The following is a 13,706-nucleotide window of genomic DNA, read 5'->3' as shown; positions in this document are numbered from 1 at the left end:
GATCCACCCGTGTCTCCTTACTCAGCCTTTGTAAAATTCCGAGCCTCTTCTGGCCAGACCAAGAAAGGGAGTTGGGAAGACTGGGAGAAGCTGCAGTTTGTTGGCCATGTTAGTTCAGAGGAGCAATATATATATGACTTTAAGAGAGTGTGTGTGTGTGTGTGTGTGTGTGTGTGTGTGTGTGTATGTATGTATGTATGTATGTATGTATGTATGTATGTATGTATGTATGTATGTATGTATATATGTATGTATCTTCTCCAGCACCAGAGTTCAAAGGCCTCCATTCTTTGGCTCTCAGCCTTCCTTATGGTCCAACCTTCACAGCCATCCATTGCAACTGGGAAAACCATAGCCTTGACTATACACACTTTTGTTGGCAGGATGATGTCTCTGCTTTTTAGTATGCTGTCTAGATCTGCCGTATCTTTCCTCCCCAGGAGCAAGCGTCTTTTAATTTCTTGGCTGCAGTCCCCATCTGCAGTGATCTTGGAGCCCAGGAAAGTAAAATATGTCACTACCTCCATTTCTTCCCCATCTATTTGCCAGGAATTGAGAGGGCCAGATGCCATGGTCTTAGTTTTCTTAATGTTGAATTTCAAGCCAACTTCTGCACTCTCCTTCTTCACCCACATCAGGAGGCAACAGGTAGCGTACTCCTCAACTTATAACCATTTAGTGTCCATTCAAAGTTATAGAGGCACTGAAAAAAGTGATTTCCGCTTGGTCTTCTGAGGATTGTCACAGCAACCCACGATTACATGATCAAATTTTGGGTGCTTGGCAACTGGCATGTATTAAGAGGGTTGCAGCCTCCCAGGAGACATGTGATCACCATTGAGACCTTCCCAGATGGTTTCCAGGAAGCAAAGTTAATGGGGAAAGCTAGATTTAATTAATGGCTGCACAATTCATTTAATACCTGCAGTGATTGACTGCACGAGCGATATGGGGTGTATCTAGATACACCCATATTACACCTATCCTCCGCGAGCTGCACTGGCTTCCTATTGGTCTCCGGACGCGCTTCAAGGTGCTAGTCGTTACTTTTAAAGTTTAGGACCTGGCTACCTGAGAGACCGCCTCCTGCCACTTACCTCCCAATTTTTATTTTTTATCTCTATTTTTAAATCATATGTTTCTTGTCTGTTGTGAGCCGCCCAGAGTCCCTATGGGAGTGAGCAGCATACAAATCCTAATAAACTTGAAACTTGAACAACAGAGGCAAAAAGATCCTAAAATTCGGTGAGGCTCCTTTAACAATCGCCTGGCTTAGCAATAGAAATTCTAGCCCCAATTCTGGTCTTAAATTTAGGATTATCTGTACCGGGAATGTCCTTTTCGTAGTCATCGGGAATTTTGCAGCCGCAAACTGATAACACTGGGCATGTAGAGATAGTCCTCGGCTTATGGCCACAACTGAGCCCCAAATTTCTGCTGTTAAGTGAGACCTTGTGAAATGAGTTTGGCTCCATTTTACGACCTTTCTTGCTGTAGTTGTGAATCACTGCAATTCTTAAGTGAGTAACACGGTGGTTAAGTGAATCGGGCTTCCCCATTGACTTTGCTTATCAGGTGGTGAGGAAAGGTGATTACATGACTCCGGGACACTGCAACCGTCATAAATATGAGTCAGTTGCCAAGAGTGAATGTTGATCCACATAAGGGTGATGCAATAGTTGTGTGAAAAAGTGTCATAAGTCACATCTTTCAGTGGCGTTGTAACTTTGAACAGTCACTAAATGAACTGTTCTAAGTTGAGGACTACCTGTGTACCTTTCTCTGCCATATCCACTTAGGCCTCACTACACTTTACTTAGGGAAACGGTAGCTCAGTGGCTAAGACGCTGAGCTAGTCAATCAGAAAGGTCAGCAATTCGGCGGTTCGAATCCCTAGCCCTGCATAACAGAGTGAGCTCCCGTTACTTGTCCCAGCTTCTGCCAACCTAGCAGTTCGAAAGCATGAAAAAATGCAAGTAGAAAAATAGGAACCACCTTTGGAGGGAAGGTAACAGCGTTCCGTGTGCATTCAGCATTTAGTAATTCCAGCTACATGACCACGGAGATGTCTTCAGACAGAGCTTGGTCTTTGGCTTTGAAATGGAGATAATCACCACCCCCTAGAGTTGGGAACGACTAGCACATATGTGTGAAGGGAACCTTTACCTTTATCCTTTACTTCGTGTTGATCCAGCGTACGGCAATATCAGAAGCCGAACAGCTATCAAGAATTTCTACTAATGCAACTTCTTCCTAACTTCCAGAGCTGTTGGACTACATAGCCCATCAACCCCGGCAGGTGTGCTTGCTGTAGATGAGGAAAGGCTTTTGTGCAACTCAGCGAAAAGAAAAAAACAACAACAGCACACATAACTGTAGGCAACAAAAGAAAAGCTTTTACTATGAAAATAGACAAAACCACAGCTTGCCTCTTGGTGCAATTACAACATTATCAAAACATTTGTAGCTTACAAACAGTGTTTGTTTTCAAAGACTGCAATAAACAATATTGGGGGGGGGGATATTTAGATCCTGAGAATTGGGAGAAATGCTCCCCAAGGCAGCATAATTTGCTTTAAATTCCCCTCCGAGGGGCTTTATATCAGCCTCCTGCATCCATGAAGTCACATTCTCAAAATTACAGGCATTCGGCTGCAGCAGAAGGAAAATGTTTTATGTAATAGAATGGAATCTACATGTTAATCAATCGGTTATTAACCAGAATGTCATTATTCCCTGATCAGGTTTTCAAGACTATAAGCAAGAGATTTGAAGCACTATCCTTATTTGTCTTTATTCACCTATAATAGTGTTTCTTTTACCTTAGCCACTTGAAGGTAGGTGGACTTCAACTCCCAGTATTCCCCAGCCATCTGGTCTGGCTGGGGAATTCTGGGAGTTGAAATCCACCTACCTTCAAGTGATTAAGGTAAAGAAAGACTGGCCTATAAGAAAAAGGTCCCTTTTTCTTCTATGCCCTCAAATTAAGGCCAACTCCAAGGGACATAACAGGAACTTTCCAAAGAGGGCCTCATTGGTTTCCAGCTTGTATGAACAAGTTCTTTACTAAACTAGATATAATGATGCTAAAGGAGACTTAAACCAAGTTTACTAGTTGGCTAAGTTCCTCTCCAACTCCACCCAGCTTCTTGGATTCAAAAATCCAAATTGTGACCTTTAAAAAGAAAAAGAAAAAATCCCTTCCTTCCGGAATGGCATTCATTTTCCATCCTACTCACAAAGAGGTCTCCAATCATTCAACACAGCTGTTGAAAGTTAAAAGCAACTTGCACCGTCAGTTGTCATCATTTAAAAAAGAATCAAAATTAACAGGAATCAGCGAGTAGAAAAGTGCTAAAAATGAAATTAGGTTTTGAGGCCCAAGCAAAATAAAATCAACTGAATGGAATAGACAGGATATCCATTTTTTTCAAACGGCAATACATTTGCAAGGGAACAGGTTTTCAATTAAAAACACTTTTAAACGGCATAAAATTTTTCTTAGGGAGAAAAAAAAATGCAGAATTTGGCAGTTATTTTATTCCCTCAAGTTTCCTCAAAGTGATATTATGCTATTTTGTAGATTATAGTACCTCTATCTAAATTGGGGGCTGTGTATATGTGGAGAGAAAGATGGTATTCGTCCATAAAATTATTATTTTTATTTATTACATTTTTATACTGCCAATCTCACCTAAGTGACTCTGGGCAGTTTACAATAAAAATTATTACAAATTTGACTAAAAGAAGCTCATACAAGGTTAAGTGCCCCAAAGAGAATCTTGTGATTAAAAACTGAAAACTGTGATTAAAATGAAAAACCTCTAACATACATACACATGACATTTGTTTCTTAGCATTTGGAATTTGAAAACCCCTCCTACTTAATAATTAGTAATAATAATAATCTACGGCAGGTGGAACTGGAATGCACAGTTCAAAGCGGATTTCTCTCACTATTTAAATCGCGTACTTTACTGAAATTCAGCCAACTACATACAGTATATAATGTATGCAGCAATTCATCTCATCCTTGGCTACCTTTAAGACCTATGGACTTCAACTCCCAGACTTCTGCATGGCTGGGGGATTCTGGGAATTGAAGTCCACGTGACTTAAAAGTTGACAGAGGAGGAGCAGCAGTGTTATATGCCAATTATGCCAATTAAACACAGCAGATAGCTATCTTTTGCTAAAGTTATTTTGAGCACTGAGGCATTCAGGGCCTTTCTTAAAATTTCAACCTCCTTTAGATGATTTGGGCTTTGATTCTTGAAATCCCAGGACCAGCACTGTCGGTGGCGCAGTCCAGGCCGAGACAACCAGACTCAGAACTTTGTAGATAGATACGGGATAAAATATTATTTTGCTTGAATTCATACGGAGTTGTGCAATCTAGCAAATTACTGCCAGCGCTTTCTAGTATAAATTCCCACTCCCAAGTGGTAAGTCATTATGAATTTATCCAAATCATCTGTGCTATCCTATGGGACAATATGAGCCCATATAGTTTACCCAGGCACTGGTCAACTACACAACTCATGTTCATTTCTTGGACTACTAGGAAATGTTTTCATGAGAGCGGCCAACTATCTTCCACAAGTACGGTACATGATTGCAAAACCATGAAAGCAGGGAGAGAATCGAGCAAAAGACCCCTTGAAGTGGAATATGCAAGAATATTCTTTCCCAATTATTTCTCAGATAAGGTCTTCTAAGAATGTTAAAAGTTGGCTAACCAAGTCACCCATATTATTTCTTTATGTTTTCTTAAATTACAAATAGACACCATCCCTGTGGCAGGTACAGCTGACGTAAGGCAACCTTGAAGCGCCCGAGATAAAATGGTACAGTTTCACTGTTATTTTTACATTATACAGAAAAGGGAAACAAACAAACAAACATTGCTAACAGCACATGACGCTTTTCTAAAAAAACAAGATAGGCAGCGTGACATCACTCTAGTCCTTTCCCAATTAACCAAACCGGGGTGGGGGGTGGGGGGGGAACCCTGTGATCCAGGTAAATGTCTATACAAAATATTTTAGTCGGGCACAATAAAACAAGGTTGTAATGTTTCTCAATAGTTATCCCACAGAGTTGAATTGAGCAGTTCTACCCTAGTCTTCCTCGAGCGGCTGTCCTGGGTGTGCGGAAACGACAATTCTAAATTGAATCTAGACGCAATCTCAGTCTGAGAATGTTCCGGGTGCCAAATTAATATGAAAATCCATCCTGCTATCAGAAAAAAGACAGCACTGAGCCCAGGGGTGGGCTTCAAAAATTGCAGCAACGGGTTCGCGGCCCTGTTGCTGGGTGGGCGTGGCCTAGTTGGCTCCTGCACCACGGCAGAAGGGGGGGGCATTTTTGCCCTCCCCAGGTTCCGGAGGCTTTCCTCGAGTCTCTGGGAGGACAAAAACTGCTTCCCCGGGTTCTGGAGGCCGGAAACTGGCCTGTTTCCGGACTCCCGGAACTTCTAGTAGGCCCATTTTTCACCTTCCACAGGCTCTGGAGGCTTTGTTCGAGCCTCCAGGAGGTCAAAATCTGCTTCCCCCAGGCTCTAGAGGCCCTCCAGAGGCTGGAAACAGGCCCGTTTCTGGACTTCCGGAACCTCCGGTAGGCCCGCTTTCCCCCCTCCCCGAGCCTCCGTGCGGGCCCTGCATTTACCTGGCATGATGAACAGGCCGCGTGGAGTCTCCTGGGAGGGGATGGGTGAGCTAAGCCAGGGGTGGCATTTGAAGGTTCACTGAACTGGGCAGAATCCTAGCTAGAGGATGGCCCGAACCCGTGCGAACTCCCAGCAGCCCACCCCTGACTGGGCCAGTTCTTACTTTAAGAGGCACAATGTATGAAACAGACTTCCAATGATGGTGAAAAGATAGTAGGAATATGTCAAACACCCACAGGGAAATCCTTTCGCTCAAGTGACGTTTCTGAGAGACGGCAAAGGGATTTAATCACGGGAAAGCAGTGACATTTTGAGACCATCTCCCTTTGTTGTCATTTCAAGTAAAACGCTGCAGTGGCATTTCCCTCACTTGGCACTCTTGCGTTCCCCGATGAATAAGACAAAATAAACGTCAAACAATGTACACTTTCCCCCCTCTGCGCTGTCGTATCCAACTGGCTTCGCTTCCCTAATAGAAGACAGCGCAGCCTGTAGAATTGAACTGGGAGGAAATGGAGATGCTATTATTACTGACGTTTCTTTTTTTTAAATTTATTGGATAGGCAAATTGAAGATTGACGTATCCGAGAGGGCAGCTTTTATATCAATAACAGGTTCCCAGAAACAGGGCAAGGCAACCGGACAAATAAATAAATGGTAAAAAAAAAAAAAAAATCCCAGAGCTGACATATATAATATGCATGTCACAAACCAAGGTTGCCTGGAGATCTGCAGAGTCATTCTCAGTCATCCCGGTCATGGTTGCCCCAAAGGTGCTTTTTCAGGCAGCAACTGGACTCTCTTATTTTTTGCAGGCTGCAGGAACCAGCAGCATCACTCAGGTGATCCTGAAGACACAGATAAACCTCCGAGTGCTTCAACGACCCTCTAAAAAGATGCAGATTACGAACTATCTGCCAAGGAATATAAATCCTTCCATTCACCACTATCCAGTCAGAGCTGAAGAAGCTTTTTGGATGAGGAGGGAAAAAGACAAAAGAAGAAAGCCCAGTTGCCGCCTAAAAAATCACCTTTGGGTTACCTGGAGATAAAAATAAATTATTATTTTTTAATTGGAGTGACATCTGTCTTTTGTTTTTTTTTTAAGGGCGATGTTTCTCAATCTTGCCTGTTTTAAGGCAGGCTGGCTGGGGAATTCTGGGATGGAAGTTCACACATCTTAAAATAACTAAGGTTGAGAAACTTTTAGTCTTAGGGCATAGGATGGGGTGCAATGAAGCACACATTCCCTCCCAATTATTAGATCCAGACAGAGAAAGACCTGGGAGGAAAGCAGCCATCATGAAGTTCAGGAGTGTCGCAGTTAAGCACGAAGAACAAAAACAAAACAAAAACTTGAAAAAGACAAAGCGAGAGGCAGGGAAATAGCCCATCTGTTTAACAAACGTCAGGGAAGTGATATGCAGCAAGTGCCACTATCAAAGTTGAATTATTCAAGTGCGGAATATCAGCACATATAGACATACACACACTGATCCAGGAGATGGCAGCATTGCGCGCCGGCCACGATTGATATTTCCCAGAGAGGAAGAAAACATAGAGCTAAGAAGGACAGAGCTGTACGTTTGAATCCACCCTGTAAGATAAGCGGGGAAAACATCTCCTTGCGGTAAATCTGGCTTGGTGCGATCCATGCTACAAAAATCAGTGCGGAGGGCAGTTACCAAGGAGCCACCGAGGTTGGCAGAAAGACAGAACCAGTATAAAAAGGGACAGAGTGATTTGGTCGTCCGTTTATGCTTCCAGCAGAATGAAGATTTAGGGGTGTGGGGTTTTTTTGTAACTAAGAAGGGAGAACAGCATTTCTGGATGCTTTTCCTGTGAAAAAGGAGAAGGAAGGAGGAAGGAGAAGGGAGGGAGGGAAGGAGAGATGGGAGAAAGGAAGGAGGGAAGGAATAAAGGAAGGAAAGAAGGACAGAGGGAAGGAATGAAGGAAGGAGGGAATGAAAGAGGGAGGGATAGAAAGAGACAGGAGGAGGAAAGGAAGGCAGGAAGGAGGGAGGGAAGAAAGGAGGGAAGGAACAAAGGAAGGAAAGGAGGAGGGAGGGAGGGAAAGAAGGAAAGAGGGAAGGAAAGAGGGAAGGAAGGAAGAAAAGGAGGGAGGGAAGAAATAAGGGAGGGATGGAGGAAAAGGGAGAGGGATGGAGGGAGGGAGGGAGGAGGGAGGGAGGAAGGAAGGAAGGAAGGAAGGAAGGAAGGAAGGAAGGAAGGAAGGAAGGAAGGAAGGAAGGAAGGAAGAAGGCAGGCTAGGCCAAATCTCTTTCCTTAACTTACTAACATCTGTTCTCAATTTGGTATTTGATGTAAACCCATGCAGCTTACAGACATCAATGAGACAGTACAGAAAAACCTTAATCACACAGCAGACCGGTAATAAAAGTTTTAAAAAAAGAACTAAGGGTTTTTCTCTTATTTGTTCAATTAGCTTCTCAGGGAGAATAGAAAATATATTACATTTCATTTCTCTTGCAGACAACCCAAGCGTCCAAAGGAATGCGCCTCAGAAGAGAGGAAGGCCAACCGAGGGAGCAAACCCACTGTCGGTTATGCGCCCAGTTCCGTCGTATTTAGCACAAAAAGAAAGTTTTAGGTCTTCAGCGGTCCTACTTCGAATGTGGTTCTGGAAAAGGGTTCCCGGTGGATATTTCAAACACGCCTTGTGTCCGATGAGTAGTTTGTAGACCCTGGATAGTCATACAAATCTGGGAGGAAGGATTCATACTCCGAAGTCCAGATTCTGGATCGTATGTGCTGAGTTTTGTCTGCTGGCTCTGGGTAATAGAACGCCATGTGATTGGCAAATAAATATTCCATGACCTACGGAAGAACAAGGAAAGTTTACATTGCAGGTAGCCCTCGGCGTACAACCACAATGGAGCCTAAAATTTCTGTTGCTAAGTGACACAAGTCAGTGAGTTTCATCCCGTTTTACGACCTTTCTTGCCACGGGGGTTAAATGAATCACAGCAGTGGTTACGTTAGTAACACAGGGTTCCAAATAGCATCCAAAAGTAAACCAGAGTCCGAGGCAAAATATTGCTCAAAGTTCCAATTTATTAAGAGAGACATGTTGGCACATCTGGGAAAACCCGAATCTGAAAACTTCCCGGTTTTCCCCACCCAGTTCAAAGTTCAAGATCTTGCCCACACACAGACAAGTCCATCACATGGTCCAATCTCCCACTGCCATGCTGGCAGCTTCCACCCATCCAGTTCCGGTCAGGTGCAGAGGTGGAGAGACAAAGGATGACCTTGGCTTTCTAGAAAGAATTTTGTTATGGCTACATAGCATCTAACTCCGTACAATTCCCCCTCCCATTTTCCACAATAGAAAATGCATAGTAGAATAATAGAAAGTATGGCAGGCCAAAGACCCAAAAGAAAAGATGGCTGCAGGCCTGACCCACGGTTTGTTAAGTGAATCTGGCTTCCCCGTTGACTTTGCTTGTCAGAAAGTCGCAAGAGGTGATCATGTGACCCTGGGACACTGCAAGCTTCGTAAAAATGAGTCAGTTGCCAAGTGGGCGAATTTTGATCACGTGACCATGGGGAAGCTGTAATGGTTGTTAAGTGTGAAAAAGGGTCATAGTCACTTTTTCCAGTGCAAGGAAAGTGAATGGGGAAGTCAGATTCACTTAACAACTGTTTTACTGATTTAATAACTGCAGTGATTCACTTAACAACTGCGGCAAGAAAGGTCGTAAAATGGAGCAAATCACTTAGCAACGCTCCCACTTAGCAACAGAAATTTAGGGCTCAATTGTGGTCATAGTTAGTTTATAGTTTATAGTTTTATTGATTTGTATGCCGCCCACTCCCGAAGGACTCCGGGCGGCTTACAATAAAACAAGGGAGGGGGAATAATACACAAACAACATTAAAATATACAACAATCACAATCTCCGGGGGGCTGGATATATCGAGAGCCCCCCGGCCTGCTGGAGCAGCCAGGACTTAACAGCTTTGCGGAAGGCCGGGAGGGTAGTAAGGGTCCGGATCTCCACGGGGAGATCGTTCCAGAGGGCTGGCGCTGCAACAGAGAAGGCTCTGCCCCGGGGAGTCGCCAGCCAACATTGGCTGGCAGATGGAATCCGGAGGAGACCTAACCTGTGTGATCGAATCGGTCTATGGGAGGTGATCGGCAGGAGGCGGTCTCTCAGGTACCCAGGTCCGATGCCATGAAGGGCTTTATAGGTAACAACCAGCGCCTTGAAGTGGATCCGGAGACTAATGGGTAACCAGTGCAGCTCACGGAGGATAGGTGTAACGTGGGTGTTCCTGGGTGCACCCACAATCGCTTGCGCGGCTGCGTTCTGGACCAGCTGGAGTCTTCGAACACTCTTCAAGGGCAGCCCCATGTAGAGCGCATTACAATAATCCAGTCTTGAGGTCATAAGTTGAAGACTATCTGTATTTTTTTTGGGGGGGGGGGGTTGTTCTGAAAATAGGTCCTTACCTTTATAGCTATGTTAATGGACACTTCTCTGATGTTGGAAAGTGCGGGATAAAGTCTTCCCTCTGCAAGCTCTTCCTCACTCAGCTGCTGGGACAACGTCTTTTAACACCAGAAAAGGAAGGAGGGGGGGAAAAAAATAAGGCATTTTATCCAGGAGTAGACCTCCCATCCTGGCCCTGTAGCAATAGCAACAGCACTTAAGACTTATATACCGCTTCACAGTGTTTTTACACCCCTCTCTAAAGCGGTTTACAGAACCAGCCTATTTTCCCCAGCAATCTGGGTCCTCATTTGACCCACCTCGGAAGGATGGAAGGCTGAGCCTGGTGAGATTTGAACTGCCAAATTGCAGGCAGCCAGCAGGCAGCAGAAGTAGTGTACTGCACTCTAACCACTGCGCCACCACAGCTCTTAACAGTTGGGGCACCCAGAATTAGGGAAGAAAGGCTTCCTTGGATCAGGCAGTGAAATCAAAGGTGCTTTTATTAAATTGAAGAAGGAACGTAACTTTTTTATACAGAGTTTTTGTTTGAATTTGGTTTCTATTGGTGATTTATCCCGCTTGAGGTACGGTCCACCAAAAATAACTCCCATCAAAACACTCCCATCAACACTGACAAGACACTTGTAACTGAAAAGAAAAACCCATTCCTTTCTAAGCATGATGATGTTACCTAGTTGGGTAATGAAATGTCTGCAAGAAAATAACCGAGCTTAAAGAGCACCAAGGCCCGCCCCTCCCTTCATTCAACCCTGAGCTTCTCTTCTATGGGTGATGTATGTAAAAGTTGTTTTGGGAACATGTTTCCCTTAGAATGGATTGAAGAAAGTTAAAAGGAAGAGCCCGGCTGCAGTTGTCTTGAACAGACCTTGCACATCCTATACAAACTTCACCGGAGAGAAGCTTCTGTTCTTTGAATACAAAGCAAAGAAAGCCTCCCTTAGATTTTATAAAAATGTACTACCGTATGTTTTGGAGTATAAGACGCACTAAGGTTTTGAAGAGGCAAATTTTAAAAAAAGTTTTTGCACTCTGCAGACCTCCCAAAAACGACCCGTTTTTCCCCCAAACAAGCCATTTTTTGCCAATAAAAGGCATGCATAGTCTTTAGGAGGCTCATAGAGTGAAAAACAGGCCGTTTTTTCGCTCATATTTTTCCCTCCCCTACCCCTCGGAGCACTCTGCAAGGCTCCTAAAAGCTCTGCACAGCCATTTTGGTGAAGGGGGCGGGGTTTCAGGAGGCAAAAAATGCTGTATTCCGTGTATAAGATGCACCCAGATTTTCAGCCTCTTTTTTGAGGGAAAAAGGTGCGTCTTATACTCTGAAAAATACAGTAATAAGGGCAAGATAAAAATCTGAGTGAGTGAATGAGTGAATGAATGAATGAATGAATGAATGAATGAATGAATGAATGAAAAAGATGGTGTGCTCAGTTCCCAACCAACCTGTTCCATTTACCTTTGCCGCTTCCAAAAATACATTGTCACTGATGTGCCGGACGCTACTCAGGACAACAGCAAGAGCCACACCTGCGACATACAGAGAAGGATTCTAAATGATAACAATCATTTTCATGGTTCATGCAAAGCATGCATGGAATAAAAACTTTTAGAAAACTGAGGCACAGCAAACAGGAACAGGAACAGAACAACGGCACCTAAAACTAAAGAGTGTGCCCACTGGTGTCAGACAGAGAAGAGCTACCCTGCAGAATCATACCCAAAGTTGCTATAATCAGGGGTGGGCTGCTGGGGGTTTGCAGGGGTTCGGGCGATCCTCTAGCTAGCATTCTGCCCAGTTTGGCGAACCCCGAAATGCCACTCCTGGCTGGCCACACCCACCCCTCCCGCCTCTCCCCTCTCAGGAGTCTCAACGCGCCCCATTCATCATGCCAGGTAAGTACAAGGCCTGCGTGGAGGCTCAGTGAGGGCGGGGTGGGCGTATTTTCTGCAGTAAGCACAAGAGCTTTTGAACTGCTTTCTTTTAAAATCTCATTTTTAAAAAAGGATGCCTGCAGTGCAGTTGTTGTGGAATAGAATTCAATGAAAGAGAAAGGAGAAAGGAGAGAGAGAGGGAGGGAGGGAGGGAGGGAGGGAAGGAAAGAAAGAAAGAAAGAAAGAAAGAAAGAAAGAAAGAAAGAAAGAAAGAAAGAAAGAAAGAAAGAAAGAAGGGAACTAAAGAGGAGGAAGGGAGGAAGAATGAGAGGGAGGGAGGGAAAGGAAGGAAGAAAGGAAGGACGGAAGAAGAAAGAAAGAAAAAAGAAAGAAAGAAAGAAAGAAAGAAAGAAAGGAGGGAACTAAAGAGGGAGGAAGGGAGGAAGAATGAGAGGGAGGGAGGGAAAGGAAGGAAGGAAAGGAAGGACGGAAGAAGAAAGAAAGAAAAAAGAAAGAAGGAAAGAAAGAAAGAAAGAAAGAAAGAAAGAAAGAAAGAAAGAAAGGAGGGAACTAAAGAGGGAGGAAGGGAGGAAGAATGAGAGGGAGGGAGGGAAAGGAAGGAAGAAAGGAAAGGACGAAAGAAGAAAGAAAGAAAGAAAGAAAGGAACTAAAGAGAGAGAAAGGGAGGAAGAATGAGAGGGAGGGAGGGAAAGGAAGGAAGGAAGGAAGGAAGAAGAAAGAAAGAAAGAAAGAAAGAAAGAAAGAAAGAAAGAAAGAAAGAAAGAAAGAAAGAAAGAACTAAAGAGGGAGGAAGGGAGGAAGAATGAAAGGGAGGGAGGGAGGGAAAGGAAGGAAGGAAGGAAGAAGAAGAAAGAAAGAAAGAAAGAAAGAAAGAAAGAAAGAAAGAAAGAGGGAGGGAGGGAGGGAGGGAAGGAAGGAAGGAAGGAAGATTTCCCAGAACTGAACTCCCTGAACATTTTAGGCAGGCTCTCTATGGAAAGGAAACTCTGTGCTGTGCAAAGCAGTGAGAATCTAACTGTGTGTGGGAGTGACCTTGGGAGACAGGTAGGGCAACAGTCAGATCCAGAGGCAGCTGAGCCACCAGAAGGAACGTGGGAATGGCCAGCCTCTCAGAAGAGACACTCCCTTGCGTCTGGGTCCGTAAAGCCTCGCTTTGGGACTTGCAAGATTCTGGTTCATGTAACCTTACCATCAAGTAGAGCTCCTCCTTCTGGGAGGGCTTCCTATTTGCACTACTTCTTGAGCAATTTGAAAAAACAACAACAAATCAACAAGGCAGGAACTCCCAGGCTTTACCTGGAAATATATAGGCGTTGTTTCCCTGGCCCGGTATGAAGGACCGGCCGTCACTCAGCTTCACAGGCCCAAACGGACTGCCACTCGCAAAGAGGCATCGGCCCTGTCAAACAGAAAGATGAGTCAAGGCACTTCTGGAAACATGTCTTTAGGGCAGGGGTCCCAAACTTGGCAACTTTAAGACTTGTGGACTTCAATTCCCAGAATTCTGCTGGCTGGGGAATTCTGGGAGTTGAAGTCCACAAGTCTTAAAGTTGCCAAGTTTGGGAACCCTGCTTTAGGGGGTCTTACGAAAGTCTAGCAGGGTCGTGGCGTCCTGCAGCCACACAATTTTCAATTTATTTTGGCCAGAAACAGGAGTTTACTTC

The 13,706-nt window shown here is 44.3% G+C and overlaps 1 protein-coding gene across 2 annotated transcripts in view; it reads right to left on the bottom strand.

Moving 5' to 3' along the window:
- Positions 1–8,056: 8,056 nt before the first annotated feature.
- Positions 8,057–13,706, bottom strand: part of ME2 (malic enzyme 2) — a 57,405-nt gene continuing 51,755 nt past the window's right edge. For both annotated transcript variants that reach the window (XM_087715328.1, XM_087715329.1), the window contains exons 13-16: positions 13,339–13,441; positions 11,606–11,676; positions 10,146–10,244; positions 8,057–8,506 (exon numbers count right to left, since the gene is read on the bottom strand). In XM_087715328.1, coding sequence (XP_087571454.1) covers positions 8,336–8,506; positions 10,146–10,244; positions 11,606–11,676; positions 13,339–13,441 — 444 coding nt within the window. In that variant the 3' untranslated portion in view covers positions 8,057–8,335. The remainder of the gene's footprint in view (positions 8,507–10,145; positions 10,245–11,605; positions 11,677–13,338; positions 13,442–13,706) is intronic.

This window comes from Thamnophis sirtalis, unplaced genomic scaffold (genome assembly GCF_051295495.1).
Source record: "Thamnophis sirtalis isolate CommonGarterSnake01/CBP01778 unplaced genomic scaffold, rThaSir2_p1.2 scaffold_5, whole genome shotgun sequence".
Taxonomy (NCBI): Eukaryota; Metazoa; Chordata; class Lepidosauria; order Squamata; family Natricidae; genus Thamnophis; species Thamnophis sirtalis.
This window is presented reverse-complemented; position numbering and strand designations above follow the sequence as displayed.